The 20,823-nt window shown below is 40.3% G+C and overlaps 1 protein-coding gene and 3 long non-coding RNA genes across 6 annotated transcripts in view; 1 reads left to right on the top strand and 3 right to left on the bottom strand.

Moving 5' to 3' along the window:
- The window catches only part of LOC138979442 (uncharacterized), a 29,944-nt gene extending 14,794 nt beyond the window's left edge, over positions 1-15,150 (top strand). For both annotated transcript variants that reach the window (XM_070352173.1, XM_070352164.1), the window contains one exon: positions 14,048-15,150. In XM_070352173.1, the coding sequence (XP_070208274.1) occupies positions 14,048-14,186 (139 nt within the window). In that variant the 3' untranslated portion in view covers positions 14,187-15,150. The remainder of the gene's footprint in view (positions 1-14,047) is intronic.
- The window catches only part of LOC138979477 (uncharacterized), a 98,075-nt gene that overhangs the window by 69,200 nt on the left and 8,052 nt on the right, over positions 1-20,823 (bottom strand). The window lies entirely within an intron of this gene.
- On the bottom strand, positions 641-4,918 carry LOC138979473 (uncharacterized). The gene is made up of 3 exons (XR_011460046.1): positions 4,308-4,918; positions 2,936-3,026; positions 641-1,967 (listed from the first exon to the last, which is right to left on the bottom strand). It is a non-coding gene; the product is annotated as an uncharacterized lncRNA (long non-coding RNA).
- Positions 7,191-12,613, bottom strand: LOC138979223 (uncharacterized). Of its 2 annotated transcripts, XR_011459943.1 has the most exons (5): positions 12,489-12,613; positions 12,256-12,325; positions 11,519-11,597; positions 9,598-9,659; positions 7,191-8,593 (listed from the first exon to the last, which is right to left on the bottom strand). It is a non-coding gene; the product is annotated as an uncharacterized lncRNA (long non-coding RNA). The 2 variants fall into 2 exon arrangements; XR_011459941.1 differs by having other exon boundaries at positions 11,519-12,325.

Raw genomic sequence — 20,823 nt, 5'->3', positions numbered from 1 at the left:
AGAAAACGCGTAATTATTTATAAATAATGAGTTATTTACAAACACAATCTCTTATTTATGCTAAACAATGCATTATTTAGTGCTCTGGGCTCTCTTTTTTCTGTATCTGTAAATAATGCATTGTTTAATTTAAACAATGCATTATTTAGCTAAATAATGCATGATATAGCTAAATAAAGCATTGTTTAGCTAAATAACGCGTTATTTAGCTAAATAATGTGTTATTTAGACATCAAGAGCTAAAAGGGACTTTTGCACCATTCGGATTGCCATAAATTGGGCAAGGTAGCAATGTAAATGAATTGGATCTAACTAATGTGCTTGTACTGCATCTCTGGCCTTTGAATTCACTCCAAATGTACTGGCTCAGCGTGAGAGGCAACATCCTGTCGAAGTCGTAACAAAGAAACTACAATGGGAAGAAGGATAACTTCCTCATTGGGCATGCTTAGAAATGAGAATGGCTAAATACGAGTTATTCCCCTTTTCTACATGCTGACCAGGTTGTCTCCTGCTTTGTCATGACTAGTACAGTCGATCTTTCTCATGCTGTGACTTGCTTTATTTTCACATTTTCGGTATTTAAAACAGCAAACACACACACACACACACACACACACATACACTGAAGAAGTTTCCATTCTGATTCGGTTATTTTATTTGGTGCTATATGTTTGCTTCACATTGTTTCTTCTTTTACATTGCTAAACACATCCATAATGCATGCATGGCTCATTCGAAAGAGGGCAACTGAATAACTGATGCCCAATAGCAATAAATACTGAACAACTGAACAATAAATAGCAATAAATGATGACAGCGCCAAGTTTTTAAGTACAAAGTGAAATCATGTGACTGGACAAAGGCACAATTACAAAATACAAATAAAAAAATCGAGGCTCATTTTAAATTAAGTTCTCAGCTCATGGGGAAGCATAAGGTGACCCTAGAAACCGAAATTAGGAGACCTCCCGCCCCCAGGGCAGACTACCAAAAAAAATAGGGGGGGGGGGGGCTAATTTGTGAAAAAGTATAAAAGGAATCGAAAACTGTATACAGTATTTAGTTAATACCCCAAAAATTGTATAGTATATACAATGTCAGACCCTAAAGAAAGTTTGTTAGTCTTTGCTTAGGCAAAACAAAGCAAAATAGCCTGTTTACGGTATCCCGACCAACCCTATTTTTCTAGACCAACCCTAGACTTTTTTTTTTGGCATTTGGAAAAAAAGAAAAAGAAAACAAAATCAATTTTGTTCCTGTTTTTTTGCAAAATAATTTAAAAAGATGGTTATAAATTTTTTTTAAGAAAAGCCGACCTACCGACCCTCTTTTTGTGTGCCTATGTTACTGTAAACAGACTAAAAGGTACATCAGAAACAACACACCAGGGAGGGTCCAAAATTGTATCAAAATATAGATGGTAGGGAATTCAAAATAAAAAAGACAATAGACAAAACATGTACTTCGGCTCATAGAGCCTTCTTTAATTTTTGACTCATTAAGTCCATGCTCCGAGAGTCCTTTTTTTAATTTTGAATTGCCTACCATCTATTTTTTTATACAATTTTGGACCCTCTTTGTACGGAGAGAGTTGGCAATTGTTAATCACATTCTCTCATCTCATTGACTCTCCTTCAGCTCCTTGGTAACATGCGTTCCCGTCTCTGCCAGGATTGGACACAGCAGCAGATAACCGGTAAATATGTAACAGGCATAAATGGCAAAATAGCTCGCCTCGCCTGATAATATATGAGACAACTGTTCTACTACAAAGTCTTTCTTGGGAGGCTTGGCTAATTTACTCGCTCGTTTTACACGGGGTTCCATCGTTTTCTTTTCTAATCGGAAAACCTTGCTCCTCAGTTTGTTGACCTTCTGCCAAAGTTCCGCTTCACGAGGGGATGGGGAAGATGACGACTTTGATGCTTTACATCCTATGTCCTCCAGGATCGCCTGAATGTCATCTAAAAAAGAAAACACACATAAAATAACATAACCATAACAAGTTACAACCTGGAAGAAATTAAAACACGTGTAATTAAATCACAAAATGAAAATAAACAATAGCGTAGGAAGGCAGGCCAGAAATGAAGTGTATTAGCAACTATGGATACGATGTGGAACAATGATGGAATTGACCTTGTTTGGTACTGAATGGGTGAGGCCATTAGAACTGTACCCACGGATATATAAGCTTCATATTGATTGATTGATTGACTGATTGATTAGGACAACAGTACCAGGTAAACTCCTCACACACCATGCCTCTTTCTTTCTTTCTTTATTTGGTGTTTAACGTCGTTTTCAACCACGAAGCTTATATCGCGACGGGGAAAGGGGGGGGGGGGGGAGATGGGAATAGAGCCACTTAATTGTTTCTTGTTACACCATGCCTCTAACAGGATATGTTTCCCATCTTTACGTGTTGGAACTACAGGTACAATTTCATCCATCCATGCATCCGCCCTATACAGCTTCTTCTTCTTCTTCTGCGCTCGTGGGCTGAAACTCCCACGTGCACTCATTTTTTTTGCACAAGTGGAATTTTACGTGTATGATCGTTTTTACCCCGCCATTTAGGCAGCCATACGCCGCTTTCGGAGGAAGCGTGCGGGGTATTTTTGTGTTTCTAAAACCCACCGAACTCTGACATGGATTACAAGATCTTGTGCTTGCGTGTACACACCAAGGGGGATAAGTCACTAGCAGGTCTGCACATAAGTTGACCTGGGAGATCGGAAACATCTCCACACTTAACCCACCAGGCGGCCGCGACCGGGATTCGAACCCTCGACCTTCCGAGTTAATAGACCGACGTCTTACCACCCCGCCACAGCGCCCGTCACCCTATACAGCAATTATCAACTATGTAATGGATGGGTTTAAACATTTTTTGATGTCAGGGTGTTCTTCATGGTTAAAAATCTCTTACCTGGTTGAACAATTTGTGCATCAGGCGACAGGTCGGTGCTGGCTTCATTTGTAGCTACCCTTTGCGATGGTGGCTTCCTCCCACTAGCAACCTGCAAATGCACAGCTCTTTAACTGACAAACTCACAACCAACACCCAGTCACAATGAAACAATTCTCCCAATTTCATGGCATTGGTCTCAGGCCACACAAAAAAGTGTATGTTTCTCGTAAGGCAAAACAAAAAATAATCTGTTTACAGTATCCGGACCGACCCTATTTTTTTCCCACCGGCCCTAGACTTTTTTTGGGGCATTAAAAAATGAAATTAAAATATTCAGATGGCTAAAATACAAAAATAAAAAGCCGACCTACCGACGCTATTTTTGGGGGGCCTATGTTACCTTAAACAGACTTTTTTTGTGGCCTAACAAGACTAAAGGTGGAGATTTTTTTTTCTAAACTTTTTTTTTTTAAACCATCTTTTTAACTTATTTTGTTTGTTTGTTTGTTTGTTTATTTGTTGCTTAACGTCCAGCCGACTACGCAGAGCCATATCAGGACGAGGAAGGGGGGGATGAAGGGGGCCACTTGTCAAGCGATTCCTGTTTACAAATGCACTAACCCATTACTTGTGTCCCAGCAGGCTTTAGTAAAACTAAATTAATACCTACTGGAAGATTACCAGTTTCCAGTATGTTAAAATAGGCTTAACCTATCTACTGCTGGACTTACATCAGAACACTAACAGATTAAACTATACATGAATCGCGAGACAAGCGGCAAGAGAAGAGATTTTTGGAAAAAATACAGGTGAATGAGCAAGAAGGCAGAAAAAAGAAAAGAATTCATGAAGAAAAAGAGAGCATGACAGGAAAGAGGAACCAAAAATCTACCTAACAGCAAACTAGAAAGCTCCTGCGGTTCCAAAAACAGGAGGGGCCTTTAATTTCATAACCGCAGTGCCCCACTGCGGGAAACTTATTTTGTTGAAAAACAGGAAAACAATTGATTTTCGAATACCCCTTTTATTTTTGAAAATGCAAAATAAAAGTCTAGGGTCGTCGGGAAAACATAGGTAGGGTCAGGTGACCAGAAACATACAACTTTTTTGTTGTTGACGCCGACCCTATACTTTTTTTGCCATTTGGGGCTGTTTTTTGGCAAAATAAGTTCATCATAATCATCATAATCAAGACGTCGATCCAAAATAAGTAACTTTTTTTTGTTGGCCTTATCATTTTTTTGCGCTAAATGCAAACAGGCATTATTTGATGGGAACAATGCTGTTTTTTTTCAATTCTTACATCAGCCTCAAACTTGTCATTACTCAACCTGCATTTAATAGTGTGCTTCATTGGTTTGCAAAAACCTAAAACCAATAAATAAATAACCTTCGGTGGTGAATTGGGCACTGCAAACAATGTCGGGACAGCATTCCACACAAGTGATCCTCTCTGCAGGATTGTTTTACTGGTTGGCCTCAAAGTGATCAGTACAAAGCTTGAGACCTTGAACATCAGCTGGCTGCAGCTTTTCAAAGTCCTCTCGCCTTGTGAATTGCATCCATATTCTGCACCTAGTTTGACAATAAAAACAACAATGTTATTGTTAAACTAAGCAAAAAGGAAAGACAAAAAATAAATCAGATCTTCAGTCTAAATCTAACGCTCTGCCTGAACGCAAAACGGATGAGTGATGTACCTTTGTACTGTAGTTTTCCCGTAAGCAAGGTTTGATAAAGATTTCGGCAAATATGCCCACGGGTAGTTTGTCATCAAGTGTAAACTGTTGTTTTGTACTGACTGCTGACTCACACTCACAGTCGTAAGTACAGTGTACACAGGCACAGGTACACACGCAGACACACGCGTACATAGTACAGCTAGTACAGAAATCTCAGAATGAACCGATCCATGCTATGTTTGTAATATTTCATTTGCATATTAGTTCTATAAATACTGTAGTATCATAGCAGACAAAAATGCCCAGAGACAGTTGGCTTATAAATCTTAATCTGAGTGAGTTGACTCGAGCCATTGCATTCTCATTCTGAAGAAGGTAAACCTGATGAAATAATCGCTGCACAACCCACCTTTTTTCTTCTTTAGGGAACTTGTGGAAAGTTTTCCCGAAGCAGCTCTGTTTGTAACGGGCGTTCTTGCAACAAAAAGCCGAGCACAATATTTACCACCACCTCGCACGCGATCGGTACCTACGCGATCCGCCATTTTGTTTTCGCCGTCAGCATGTGACTAGGGACGATAACCCACAAACACTTTTTCGCATTTTCTTCGCAAGTTCCACGTCTTCCTTATGTACAGTGTTTGGTCGTAAGCACGAGGCTGACTGGGAGATTATTATTCGAAGAGCATGCTGAAACAGATTGTAAGTACAATATTTTACATGTTCTCGACATTTCTGTTGATCTTTCCTTAACTTTAATTTTTTCCTTGATTTAAATCCCTAGGGCTTGTATTTTCATTTGTGATACTAAGCACGTATCTTTACCACAGTATCTGATCACTTCACACTTGAATTTTGGAATGATGAAGTGGAATTATTTCTGGATCTAATTTATTCCTTGTTCCCCCCCTCTCGATTCCTTTTTTCGCCACATATGTATTGTCGTGTAAGGGGGTAGATGCGTGTACTGGCTGATTTTTTGATTTTTTTACTTCGGTCAGATACAGATGATTGAAAAAAAACTTGTCAAGGATTTCAGAATTTAATAGATCTGTTCGAAGTTTTTACGGGATGGGTCCTGTTACAATATAGACTGAATGTGCGCAAGATGAACTTTTGATTAAACATACACACACAAATGAATCTCTTGATTTTGTTATACGGCGAATGTCCAGTTCCCACCACCACGTCTGTGGTATGTTTTTATACTGTTTGATTGAATAGACTGACGTGCATTCTCTCGCAAATGTGCGCGCGTGTGTGTTTGTCTGTGCCTCAGACTTATTAATCAAATATGATGTTGCACATTGCAGATCTATGCGACAGGAGCAAGTGGACAAGACAGCTATATTTGTCTGAGCGAAGATCCAACGGAAGCTCTTTTAGCCGAAGACAGCGAGCCTGGGTGCATGCATGCAAGCTTCTATCATGTTCGTGTGAGTGCTGCAGGGCTATTAGACGCCTTTTCATTATTCTTGATTTGGAGATCCATGCAGGGTATTAGAAAGTGCAGAATATACACGTTTGAACAAATACGATGTGTGTTTGCTCTGAAAAAAAGAAAAAACACAACAAACAAACATTGTATTTGTTTAAAGTATCACAAATATTTATTACCTGTATCTGCATGTTTTGATAATGATGAAGGGTAAATTACTTTGACGTGTGCTTTTTTTTTTAACCACACTGATAACGAATGATAGAAACACAGACACACTTAATAACATATCCACAAAAATTGTAACAATAAATATATGCTGAACAATGCCTGCAACACATTTCAGGCCTCAGAAGTAAGTAATTATGAGATTCAGACAGAGAGAGAAAGCCCAACACGAAACCAGTTGTGACATTTTTTATTTCATTATGTAATATTAAAAACACGACAACAACGTATTTCCTGTACTTAGTTTCGTGCAATTATGGATTGCAAAGTATGTCTAATTGAGTGGCATAAAGAGGCACAGTTGCATGAAAAACCAACTCGGATCTTGACTAGGATCAGGATTTTACATGGACACAACCTAGAATTTAACATCCTGGGGGGAGGGGGGTACTGCGCCTTTCACATCAAGATGTAAAGATCTATTTTAAATAATACTTATTAGAAGGGAACAAAATCAAACAAACTACAACAATCGTTCTGAGGGGAGAGAATTACCTCTTCCGAAGAAATTACCTCCCTTGCTTTTCTTGTCGTGACTTATGTAGAGTAAAGTGAATAGAAAGTGAATCAGTCAGTAACAAAAAAACCACAACATTTCTTAAGATCAATGAGGAGTCTTGAAGTATTTGTCAATGTTAATCTTGTATGCATAACAAACAATATATTACGGATTGATAATTAAAGAAAATCGTCTCTTCTACAGGGTTGACCCCCCTAAAAAGGACACCCACAACCATACAAATTACTTCTGCATCTGTTGAACCAATTATTTTATATATGGTATTCATTATCTTCAGTTTATGTTCTGCCTTTCCAGTAAGTGGCAATTTTGTAAATTGAATGGTCTGACTTTTGTGCAATTTTAATTTTTTTCTCCAAATTCGGGGGTCGACTAAACAGAACGAGTTTTGACATTGAGCGGTAGCCATTTTTGGCTCACGTAAGTGTAGCCTATGCGATCGTAACTTTGTCTGTCTGTGCGTGCGTGCGTGCGTGCGTCTGTGCGTGTGTATGTCTGTGGTAGAAACTCTAACATTTGAAGACGTCACATTACATTGACGTCACATTATGACGTAAGAGGGTTAGACGTCACGCGAAGGAAGTACTGAAAGTCTCGGTCATTATTATTTTGAGCGCGCCGAGACTGGTTGGCAGTCGTGTCCTTGTAAGTAGGCTACATGCAGACAGACAGATCTAGATCTAGTGTCTCGCTTTCTTGCACAGTTTCACCTATGCTCTTTCTGTGTGTGTGTGTGTGTGTGTGTGTGTGTGTGTGTGTGTGTGTGTGTGTGTGTGTGTGTGTGCGTGCGTGTGTGTGTGTGTGTGTGTGTGTGTGTGTGTGTGTGTGTGTGTGTGTGTGTGTGTGTGTGTGTGACGGAGTGATTGAGTTTGTGTTACTGTTTGTCGATTTCTTACGTGAGCCTTGATGGCTTCGCCTCTTGTTACCTAATTTAAACCCTTCAGGCTTTTACCTTTTTGATTATTTTGATTGTCTGAGTATGTAAAAACATCCCCTTCAACCCCCAGGCTATCGATGACCTGAAGAAAGCATGCAGTTACAGCTAGGTTCAGGGCAATCCTCAGACACGAAAGCGTTGGTGTCATTGGTGATGCAAAAGTTAGATAATTCAACCTAAAAATTTGCCACTTTGTGAACTGCACATGCATAAAATCAAGTTTAAGTATGCTGAATATGAAGTTATCCAGTCAATTGGTGTAGAAGTTATAGCATTTCTGTCAGTTAACAGTATTTAAAATCTCTAAAGTAAAATCTGACATATTCGAAAGTTTTGCATAAACACCCAGACAATTTTTACGATATTCTCCTAAGCTTCTCCACTTCTCAGCCCTGTCTTGGAAATGAATTCGAATAAGGCAGTCAAAATAACTTAGTTTGGAGCACCCATCAATCAGAATAAGCATTAACTTTTGACACAGGAAATATCTTCTACCGAAAGCTCTCCTGGTTTTATTCTACATTTTTCCTGCATAATGGTAAAAAATTTAATGATAAATCTAAACAACGAAGTGACTGTGGTAAGATGAACAAAGTTAAAAAACAAAGGATTACTGTAAATGGTTTACGAATCGAAATCTAAACAAGTTTTAATGATAAGTAAAATGATAAAAAAAATAAAATAAAAAAAGCTAACGTCCTCGCATTTGTCCAGAATTATTCCATGTTTAACATGGGAACAGAGGTATAATTGGTCTAAAGAATGTATCTGTATGCAATGCCCGCTATAGGTGAAAGACTTTTGTGGAAGCCATGGAAGAATGCATCGCTGTTGTGCTGGTTCAGCTTGAGGTCCTGTCCTAGCGAATATCCTGCACACACAAAAACACGACTTTTTAAGCCACTTATGTTGCATTCCGTGACATAGCTTTGTTAAAACCGTGTGCCTGATAATAATGACAGATTTTGTTGATATACATTTTTTTTTAAGACACCCCATATAATATTGTTTGACAATCTCTTTCAACATAGTTTACGAATCACCAATGTGTATACAAACGCAAATAACCCACAGGTCAATAAATTACTTTCCAGAGAGAGAGAGAGAGAGAGAGAGAGAGAGAGAGAGAGAGAGAGAGAGAGAGAGAGAGAGAGAGAGAGAGATCAAAACTAGAAAATGTGTGCTATATAAAACAAGGATAATCACTGTCAAATCTTTGCTTGTACCTGCATGGTGTTTACTGTGCTATATACACAACCTGTTTTATTTCATTTATTTATTTATTTATTTATTTTTTTTTGGGGGGGGGGGATGTTTTGTGATGAGGGTTTTTTCAAAGCCTTTACTGCTTTAGTCATTGAATCCACCCGACTTCGATTTATTGTTCAATGATGGGTAATTGTGTGACCAACTATGTAAGTTAGTGATTGTTCTGGCTTCATACAATGACATTGCATTAATTTTATAAGTGTATGTGTGTGTGTTTCAGGCAAAAGCTGATATTACAGTCCTAGTTGTATGCAGTACCTCTGCTTCTTCGTTCAGGAATCAAAGTATACAATCTAAACCGATTATTTTGTTCAATAATGTTCAGCTTACCATCCCGAAGAAGGCAGTAACGTGCCGAGATATTGATTATAGATATTAACGTACCTAACCTGGTTACTGGTGTGTTTTCTTTTTATTTCAATAATGTAAATGTGTGACACCTTGCAGGGTACTTGATGTTCAGAGCAATTTTTCTGGCAAAAGACCTTTTATGGATCAAAGAAAACTTTTGTCGTGGTGCACAAGTCAATCAATTTGGTTGATAAATAATTTGTGCTGCATTTTCCCTGGTTCCAAAACGTAGTATGTATTACCACATGTCCTTACCTGTCATTGGCATCACATGATTCTCTGCAAGCAGTCTTTTGTGGAAATACCAGGCATGAAAACTGAAAAAAAAAAAAAATACTGAAAACAAAATTCGAAGGCGCGTAGCGCCAAGTTTCGCCGGCGCGTAGCGCCAAGTTTCGCAGGCGCATAGCGCCAAGTTTCGCAGGCGCGAAGCGCCAAGACTTCTAGGAGAGTCCGGGGGCATGCCCCCCCCCGGAATTTTTTTTTCAAGGGTGCAATTTGGTGCAATCTGGGGCTATCTGAGCCTTAAAATTGGATTCAAACATGGCCCCAAAACTATTTTACTATAACTATGACTAGGAAAAAAAAAATAAAAAAATAAAAAAAATTTAAAAAAATAAAAAAAATTAACAATTTTTTTTTTTTAAATTAAAAAAAGGAAAAATACGCAAAATAAAAAAAAATACGGTTTATTCTTTTCAGAAATACGGAAAATACGGAAAATACGGAGAATTTTCATGCCTGAATACGTCATTTAACACTTGCACTTATAGTAGGGCTGATGGGGTCTATGTCGACCAAAAGAGTGGTATTCTCTGTAGGTCGAGTTCCTGTAGGTGGATTCCCTGTATACCTAAGACTTTAAAATTGGCAATCTAGTATACAGGGAATCCCACAGGGTGCAGTTTTTCAATAAAACTTGCAAACCATACTCGAATTTCTAAGAAATATCAAAAAAAAGATCGAAAAAATCAAATTCTAACGATGTCGCTAAGCATCACGTGACTTTCATTGATATTAGCAAAACGCTACAGGAACTACACCCTGTGGTATTCCCTGTATACAAGATTGCCAATTTTAAAGTCTTAGGTATACAGAGAATCCACCTACAGGAACTCGACCTACAGTGAATCCCATTCTTTTGGTCGACATAGACCCCATCAGCTATAGTAGGTGGCTGTGGAACGGTAGACATGCAACGACAACGAACAACAAAAGACAAAGTGTGGAGAACACTCATTTTTCTTAACATACGCTAAGTTTCTTTGAGAATGCTCCAAGTGAAAATCAGGGGTTCCTAGGCCTGATATCACAATTAAACAGCTTCTTCTCAGAATCAGGAGGGAAAAAAACGAGATGTCGTGACAAGAACAGACAGCAGCAGCAGCAACAACAACATTGCTAAATCGTCGCTTTAACAAAATTTCATGTTTAGTATCGCAGACAAAGCACGGCTACTGATCCGACCAAAGCCACACTTCATGCACGATGGGCACATTGTTATGGCCAGCTTGTTAACGTGAGCATTGTGTATGTTTTACATAGAATTGAATGTGTTTGTCGTTGTGTCTGTCATCTATCCTAGTCGTTTGATTTAGAATAAAGCAAACTTATTACAATGACGATTTTCTTCGGTTTTTGATGAAGGATTGGCATCTTTTCCTATTTTCCAACTCTGCCACCATACACTGGCCGTTCAGGTCTGCATGTTGACCACATGGTGTGTGATCAGATTTTTCGGACATGTTCACAATGCTTACATGACCACCAAATGGAAAATCAGTTTGTATGTGTTATGTTTTTGTGTAAGCACAATCTTCATACAAGTAAACACTGAAACAGAAACAGTTTTGTTGCAAACAGAGCCTTCATAAGAAAAAATGCTTCTAAGTCAAAATACATACCCCCTTGTTCGTATTGCGTAAAATATACCCATAAATTCTGGACATCATATTTTTATTTTTTTTCACAACAATGAAACCAAACTTTGGCATATGTTTTAGCAATATATTCACAATAAAACCTATGAGTTTGAAGGCTGCATCTTGTTTTGTTTATTTTTGAGAATTTTTTTGCAAACCCATGCAAATGGCCAGTTTCTGGGGAGAGACTGGGGAGATAATGGCCAGTATAGAAAGAGTTAATAAGTAAACTAATGTCAGAAGTAGGTATTTACCTTGTTTGCCTTCGCGTTCTTGATAGCCCGCTGCAGCATTTGTATCACTTCCCTTGACATTCAAAACGCCAATGTATTTCTGAAAGGAAAATAAAGATATTGACCGAAACATCACACAAGTGGTATATCATGCTAGGTTTTGTTTACAGTGCCTGTTCTACGACCACATCTGATTGTAATTTAAATAAAGAAAAACTGTATCCATTTATTACTTCTCTATTTGTGTGTGTTTGTGTGTGTGCAGGGGCGGATCACATCATTTTTAAGGGGGAGATTCCAAATTTCTTTCAGGGACAATTTGACGACGCGAAGCGTTTAGTTGAAGACGCGAAGCGTTCAACCTCCTTGGGGGGGGGGGGGGGGGGGGGGGCCGACAAATGTTGATAAAAACAAGGAAAATGGATCAATCCGAGCCAAGAAACATCCCCTAATACACCTTCCAAAAAAGTAAATATATTAAGAAGAAAAATTTGAATCACAACAAGGACAACTGATAGATCTGGCGCAACCTGAGCAAACTAATTAGCCAACTTCTTTCCAAAATCGTCACTTAGAATACAAAGGCCGGATCCGCCCAGTGTGTGTGTGTGTGTGTGTGTGACCGATGACCTTCTCTAAATTCTTATCGTTGCGTTTGCATGGTAATAAAGTTTTAATACTGGATATGCCCATGAAAAAATATCATTTCTTGTTCATGTCATTGTGTGTGTGTGGCCAGGACCGTGACTTCTGCTTGCCTCGACGTCTTCAGAAAAGACACAAAATGCCAGCAGGCGTATGTTCTTGGAGCACTCAGTATGCCGTCATCTGCAAACAAATAAATACAAATTATTCAATTGTGTAAATAAAGAACAATCATTTTAATATTACAACAAAAAAATTCATATAACTGTAGTCTTTACCAGAGACATCCACTACACTATCTTTAAATAAAACTGCCGTAAAAAATTTAAAATACTATAAAACTTACCCCCACTCAGATCTATTTGGGATTATTCAAGTTTCAACCATGAAACGATGCCGGTTTGGACAGATCTGCTAGTTTGCCGCTGAAACTGAAATCAAAGGCGATCTTCAGAACTATTTCTAATCTTGTATTTGTGATTAATATAAAATACTGATCTTCCCAATAGAAGCTGATGTGTATACACATGACCAGGACAAGGTATTTTGTTACAGGGCATTTACGCAGACGTCGCAGTTCAAAATATCGTTTTAGATCTGATTTTGTACACCAGCCTGTGTGATTCAGAATCGTCTGCCCTTTTTCGGTTTAACATTTTATGGACGATTCCTATGAGACTGCTCAATCATAACTGATGACAAATTCAGAAACAGATGATGGTTTCAAGTAGACTACAGTAATGATTCGTTAAAAATGTCAAGCCACTCGTCGATCATTCACACTCAAAGAACCCAAGCCAAATCTGCTCTGGTTCCGAGCAGCTTTTTCCAACTGAGACCCTAATTGTTACGCATCTGCCGCGAAAAGATAGACCACAAACAAGCGGCACTGTACCATGCTTTCGTTTATGTTGCTAAACAGATTAAATGTGCATTGTAAATGTGCTTACAGCAAAGAAATGCATCCTTACTTACCAAAAAAATACTGGTACCACATTCATCGCACTTGTGTCTTCTTACCAAAACCAATCGATATGTTTGTTAACGATGTATTGGTAATTACTAACCGTTAACTATTTTTCAAAAATCTGAAATGACTTTTAAGAATCAAAGAAAGATTTGCTAAAACGGTTGACTTCAGAAAATAAGCAATATTTTTATGAACCATGAAATAAAAATCGAAAACTCCGTTTGATCTTTTATTTTGGTAGATTAATGACAACAGCCGGAACTGAAAGTACCAGAACCAAAAATTAAGGGCATTAATCAGGTAAACTAAGAAGATTGTCGTTCCTGGCGCGCACTTCACATGTCCGTCAAACAGTGTCCGAGTGAGAGAAAAAAAAAATTTTTTTCGCAGTTCGACAGTATATGAGGCCCTTCTTCATATCAAAGTGTAAAGGTTGCTGAACGACGTTTTTCCTTTTTGCTTGTTTAGTTACACTTTAAGATTAGAATAGTCCCTTTCTGGGCGAGGGCTTGTTGAAAAGAAGCTCGTTCATATTGCTTATGCCACAACCCTCGTAAAATAAAATTTGATTTGATTTGATTTGATTTGATCTCTCTCTCACTCTCTCTCTCTCTCTCTCTCTCTCTCTCTCTCTCTCTCTCTCTCTCTCTCTCTCTCTCTCTCTCTAGTAGTCTAGATGATCACACACAGCTTTTTGACCTGAGCAATCGGGAGAGTCTCAGTAGTAATGAGCAGTGTTTGGTTAGAGTTAGGCTGGAGTGAGAACAGCAGATAAGTTTTCTGATTCGATATTACGTATGTCGAGGGCGAGTCGTGTATTAAAGCAAAGCAAGGCAAGGCAAATGATTTATTCAAGAAACCCCATGGGGATATATGGAAAAAACGAAACTAAAATAAAAGAATCAACTTGCTCTTCTTGTCACGGTTGGTTGCAGCCGAGAGTCCATGTCGACCACGCCCACTTCGCTGAGGTCCTCCTCACTGTCCCACTACCTGCCGGGCCGCTCACTCAACCGTGTCCAGTCCAATTCCTCCTGTGACGACACTGCACCTTCCGCCGCTTCATATCACTAGTCTTTTAACTGGCTCCCTTGTTAACCAGCCCCGCGGTCTCCACACACGCATTGGCACGGAGACACAGAGAGGCGTACCGTAACAACAACAACAACAACAACAACAACAACAACAACAAACAATCACGTGTATACTCTCTCTCTCTCTCTCTCTCTCTCTCTCTCTCTCTAAATCTCTCTCCCTCTAAATCTCTCTCTAAATCTCTCTCTCTCACACACACTACACACACTGCACTGACAACCCCCCCCCACACACACACAATCACACACACACACACACACATAAACACTGTGACACACACACACACAACCATTCAAACGCCAGGCATGGGAATTCCAAAATAGAAAAAAACTCTGAAAATAGGCCGAGGTCCGGCGACAAGGGGAAGAATAACGAATTTTGAGCATTTTAGACCAATATTTTGATAGTTCTCGCGTAAGCAAATAATGGATAGAGAGACGATAGTATACATATAATTTAATTTACTTTTTGTTTTGTTTTGCCGCGGCCAATTTTTTTTTCGCTGACAATTCCCATGCGATATGCCTGCAACGCACAGTAAGCTTACAATACAATTGGCAAGCCATGAATGTCACATGATAACTGGTCAATGACACTTTTTTGTCTTTTTTTTTGGTGGTGCTTTCCTTATCTCTTCTGCCCCTCCCCCCGCTATGTACACCCCTGTTTAATTGTGAATAAAAAATATCTTGTACTACTTGAATCTGTTCTGATACCAGACGCTGGCAAGTCCATTTCATATGAAATTTGTTATGTTGGCTCTGTGCTTTTTATACTTGCCAAATATCAGTCCGCGCTATCTTTTGTATACACGAGCAATGTACGTTCTTCGTCATAAGAAGAGTCGCATGTCTTCTAACTCTTTTGTGTTACGGTTAAGATTTTAGAATTGTGAATCAGTCTGAAACCTGCCAGATTTCAGAAAATAAAACCAACAACACACTGTTTGTTTGTTTGTTTGCGCTTACTCCTACCCCAAAAAAAAGACTAACCCCCCCCCCCCCCCCCCCCCCCCCCCCGACACCCTCACCTTGCGTCTCATTTAACCTACCCTAATGATGAACCATTAGAAATGTCTTTAAAACTTCAAAAGAAAGAAACCCACTCGGCAAGAATAGAAATCGTTTAGCAGATCGTTTAAACGATGCATTCGACCAGACATGCCATTCTGGGACACATAATTGCATTCAAGACGGCCCCGCGATCCGATTAGCAGTCTGACAAAAAATGACGCTGGAGACAGGGCATTCCCAAGATACGTGCTACCAATTCCCTCCCGTGGTAATGACCGTGCTCGGCTACATACCACCTCACATCTGCTCTGGCATTTACATGGGACAAGAGTATTGTTCCACAAACCGGGAATCAATAGCCTGGCTGCTTCCTGTTGCGATGAGTGTTTTTTTTTATAGTTTTTTTTTATTATTGATTTGGCAGACTGACATTGTTGTACGTTACGTAATGAATTCATCCAAGAATTTCCCCTGTGCGCAGCAGGTAGCCACGCTGTTGAATTTTGGTAAGTGTCGGAATGGAAGGATGCTCTCATGAGTTTCAGGTATGAATTTCATTACGATGTGTAAATAGCCTTTTTTTTTTTTGGGGGGGGGGGTGGGTACACGTAAAAGCCTGCTCGCGCGAGAAAACAAATACACACAACGGGTGCATCCTGAACTCAGGTCAAAATGAGTTCGGCTCATTCTATCCCCGGCAGGATGCCTTGGTTTTCCTTGTCTGGCGAGGAAATCGATTTTTTTTTTTACATAATTTTATTTAGATCTTTTCGTAATGTGTTATGAATGTAAGCAGATTCGCGATCGTCGATAATGATTTTTCATGGTGTTGTGTAATTTTTAAATTACAAAGGAATTGATATGTAAGACAGTTTCAAGCGAGCTATTTTTCGCGGCTGTATTTACTGTGCAAACAACTCTAAATATGGCAAAAGTGTCACGTGATAATCATGATCAACCGTTTGGTTTCGGCGCTCGCTGGAGCAGACGATGTTTTGACAGTGATGCAACCATATTATTACGGTCTCCTTCCGGCAGCAGTCCCAAAATTTTGACTTGTTTTGACCTTAGAACGATGTCTTTATCATAACTGTGAAGAACAGAACTGAGATCACTGTCGAAGTCGGCCAATCTGCAATCATTTTCGTCTCGCGAACACTGCTCGCGAACAACAAATGGGAGATAACTCTGTATTCTTGTTTTGATTCGCGTAGGACTTTAGCGTCCGGTCAGAGGGACTAAAGCGATAGCGTGGAGCGATGATGATCAGAATGACTACGAGTGGACGTGGTATCTGCACGTAAAAGACCACTCGTACAAAAAAACAAAAACACTCACACACACACACACACACACACACACACACACACACACACACACACACACACACACTGAACAGTATCGTGTCACACACACACACACACACACACACACACACACACACACACACACACACACACACACACACACACACACACACGCTGAAACGAGGGGACATCAATCAATCAATCAATATGAGGCTTATATCGCGCGTATTCCGTGGGTACAGGTCTAAGCGCAGGGATTTATTTTATTTTTTTTTAATTTTGTTTATGCAATTTATATTTATGCCGTGTGAGACGGATTTTTTTTTACACAATACATCACGCATTCACATCGGCCAGCAGATCGCAGCCATTTCGGCGCATATCCTACTTTTCACGGCCTATTATTCCAAGTCACACGGGTATTTTGGTGGGCATTTTTATCTATGCCTATACAATTTTGCCAGGAAAGACCCTTTTGTCAATCGTGGGATCTTTAACGTGCACACCCCAATGTAGTGTACACGAAGGGACCTCGGTTTTTCGTCTCATCCGAAAGACTAGCACTTGAACCCACCACCTAGGTTAGGAAAGGGGGGAGAAAATTGCTAACGCCCTGACCCAGGGTCGAACTCGCAACCTCTCGCTTCCGAGCGCAAGTGCGTTACCGCTCGGCCACCCAGTCCGTACATGGGAGTTGCATCCCAGGAACGCAAAAACACACAAAAATGTCATGGTGATTGACAAAAAGATTAACACGAGAATGAGAAGGTGCGTACATCTCTAACTTATCTTACTAGTCCTCATTGACGTTCACGTGCCTTGCACTTCTTGCTTCCCCAAACATTCCCCGCTAATTGTGTACACGTGATTTTTCGGCTCTGGCTGTCTCCCGTTGAACTGTAAGCGGCGAAGAGGGAAGCAAAAATATACCAACTTCATTTAGATTTAGTTTTTCTCTCAGTCTCCAAAAATAAAGCTTTTTTGTTGTTGTGTATTTTCGTCCGCCACTTTCTTGTCTGGGCCTTCCGCGCGGAGTATTGCAGTATAGGGACTATTTTGGTCCGCGCTCGTTTGTTTTTTCAAGGGCACAAGATTCACGTGTGGCCTAACGATACCTTGTGGCGGACACATTATAAGTAAATTAGAGGAAGAAGACTGTCGGAGGAATTAATGCTCCGCTCATTCATTTACCGGAAATGACACATGACAGAGTCAGCGCCCGTTGAGAAGTGCGTAGGATGGGAAAACAAGAAGAGAAACTGAGAGTTCAAAATGTGTGTACTTGTGTGTTTACGTCGGAATCCCTCTGTGGGGATAAGGGAAACGGCTAAGTTGAGGGAGGAGGAGAGAGAGAGAGAATGTATGTGTGTGTGTCTCTGTCTCTGTCTGTGTCTCTGTCTGCAGTGTTTGTCTGTCTGTTTGTCTGTGTGTGTTCGCGCATGCCGGCGTGCGTGCATGTGTGTATGCAGTGCTTGTTTGTGTACGTGTGTGTGTACGCGCACGTTCTTGTACGTACTTGTGTGGGTATGTGGACACGACATAAAACAGGAAGTGTTCTGAGACGCCCTATAAGCTTCACTGCATGTCGGTTGCCGCTCTTCTTGGCGATCGGCCTCAGAAAATGTACACCGTACAAAAACAGATCTTACACAATTTTATCTCGACACAAACGGAACAGAAACCCTTTTTCTCTGACAGCTGACAAATGGGCCCGAAAATAAGCCTGGTTATATATAAGGATTCTCAAACTTTTCCACAGTTTAAAAGCTAAGACGCTGCAGAGCTGAGAAAAAAAGTTCTGGTGTATGATGACGACAGTTCTGTCACAAACAATTCTCGTTTGTATCGCTGATCGATTGTGGGGTCTAGCTGGCCTATGGCTATGCATGGGGACTGGGGGGTCAGTTGGTACAGCAGTGGACTTATGATCCTTAAGTCACACGTTCCATCCAGGCCAGGACGGACGGACACGAGGCAACGTTATGTGCAGACTCACAGTCAGCATCCATGTCTAACCCCCAGTGTTACCGCTGTTGCTCGGAAAAGACCTTGATAATGCAAGAAAACAAAAGACGTGTTGTATGCCACGAAAAGAAAATAAATTATTATGTTGAAGAAGTCTGGTTCTAAGCTAATTTAGGCGAGCTTTAAATATCGTCTGCGCATATTTTGACTTGGTTTAATATTTATTCATATTTTTCATATTCAAGAAATGAACATTGACAAGGTGAAAACAGCAACAAGCCTACGGCTCGTAGTGGTGTCTTCATATTTTGTTTTAGTGCGGTACACACTAAACATCGCAATTTTCGATTTTCATTTCCACGAAACACGTGTACTCAACCCTGACATAGCTTTCCGGATAAATGACGCTTACATTCGTTGAGAATATAAGACTTTTTTTTGGGGGGGGGGGGGGGAGGGGGGGCCTGAAATGTAAACTTTACTGACTATACCGGTCAAACTATAACTGAGACGATATTTCCACATTTACAGAAAGTCAGCATTTATTTGTCCTGATAAACTTTTTTTCGCACGAGTATTTGACAGAGTTGAACATTTTGACTCGCAAGATAACACAATCTGTAGTAAATGCACCAATGAAAGAAGCAATGGCCAGCAGGCCCGTGTAAAGACCCCTCCTCACAGAAACAAATCAGAGTGAAAGCTCTCTCTGTTGTGTGAATATGAAAATAATTGTAGCTTCGCTGATTTAAATTGTCAGCTTGGATACTGTCGCATATTTATTTTCGTGTACACAATTGCATTGACCACAACAGATTTCGATTACTTTTGTTTTAATCATCGTTTTCGCTGGGGAAAACCTACCTCCTCATTGTTCAACGTGACGTTGTCGGCGTGCGTAATTACAGCTTGACTTGCCTTCTAGGAATATAGTACTTGTACCAATCATTTGTCTGTGTGCTTGCGAAGTCATGATGTTTTATTAATTCTTTGTGTGTGGGCGGGGATGTAGCTCAGTCGGTAGGGCGCTGGATTTGTATCCAGTTGGCCGCTGTCAGCGTGAGTTCGTCCCCACGTTCGGCGAGAGATTTATTTCTCAGAGTCAACTTTGTGTGCAGACTCTCCTCGGTGTCCGAACACCCCCGTGTGTACACGCAAGCACAAGACCAAGTGCGCACGATAAAGATCCTGTAATCCATGTCAGAGTTCGGTGGGTTATAGAAACACGAAAATACCCAGCATGCTTCCTCCGAAAACGGCGTATGGCTGCCTAAATGGCGGGGTAAAAAACGGTCATACACGTACAATTCCACTCGTGCAAAAAAAAACACGAGTGTACGTGGGAGTTTCAGCCCAGGAACGCAGAAGAAGAAGAAGAAGAATTGTTTGTGTGTGCATGTAAGTCAAGAAACCTGTGACGGGCTGTAAAACTCTTTCCGTAACATTGCATTGCATCTGATCAATAGCTGTAATGATGCGTAATGTTACGTATCGTATTTGCAGGCATAAGATCCTGAAAGTTGCAAAGTAATCCACTGGGTCATTACTGAACTACAACGCTTTTTTGTCATGGTACCCCTCAAAATTAACGCAACACTTGACCCTCCTGTTTTCGACCGCTCGTGCGATCGGCACCTGCATTAAGTAGAAAAAGCATAACACACAAAATACGCAAGATAGCTAAAAGAAATATCCTCTTCTGGATAGATAATTGATTTGACTTTTTCCTCGTGTTGATAAACGTTGCCAAGTTGTGCCCATTCTGAATGTTCGTCGATTTTTAACTGGTACCTTTCGTACCCTTCATTGTTTAAGCGGCGGTCACGTGACCCTTGTTAAAGAACCTTTGACCCAAAAAGTGTTCCAAATATCCAACACGAGTGCCGTAAATGGCATGGAAAGTTTGATGAAATGACACGGTAATGAATCTTTTAGTTGGGGTACGATAGCTGTCGCAATTTGTTTTCCACAGTTTATAGAAGAACATTGTTGCAAAAACAATTTCAAGTTGTAAAGGAGTACTTCTTCTTCTTCTTCTTCTTCTTCGTTCATGGGCTGAAACTCCCACGTTCACTCCTGTTTTGCATGAGTGGATTTTTACGTGTATGACCGTTTTCGCCCCGCCATTCAGGGGGAAGCATGCTGGGTATATTCGTGTTTCTATAACCCACCGAACTCTGACATGGATTACAGGATCTTTTTCGTGCGCACTTGGTCTTGTGCTTGCGTGTACACACGAAGGGGGATAAGGCACAAGCAGGTCTGCACACAAGTTGACCTGGGAGATCGGAAAAATCTCCACCCTTAACCCACCAGGCGGCCGCGGCCGGG

This window comes from Littorina saxatilis, linkage group LG1, assembly GCF_037325665.1.
Source record: "Littorina saxatilis isolate snail1 linkage group LG1, US_GU_Lsax_2.0, whole genome shotgun sequence".
Lineage (NCBI taxonomy): Eukaryota > Metazoa > Mollusca > Gastropoda > Littorinimorpha > Littorinidae > Littorina > Littorina saxatilis.
Note: the sequence above shows the minus strand (reverse complement) of the source record. Positions and strands in the feature narration are given on the sequence as shown.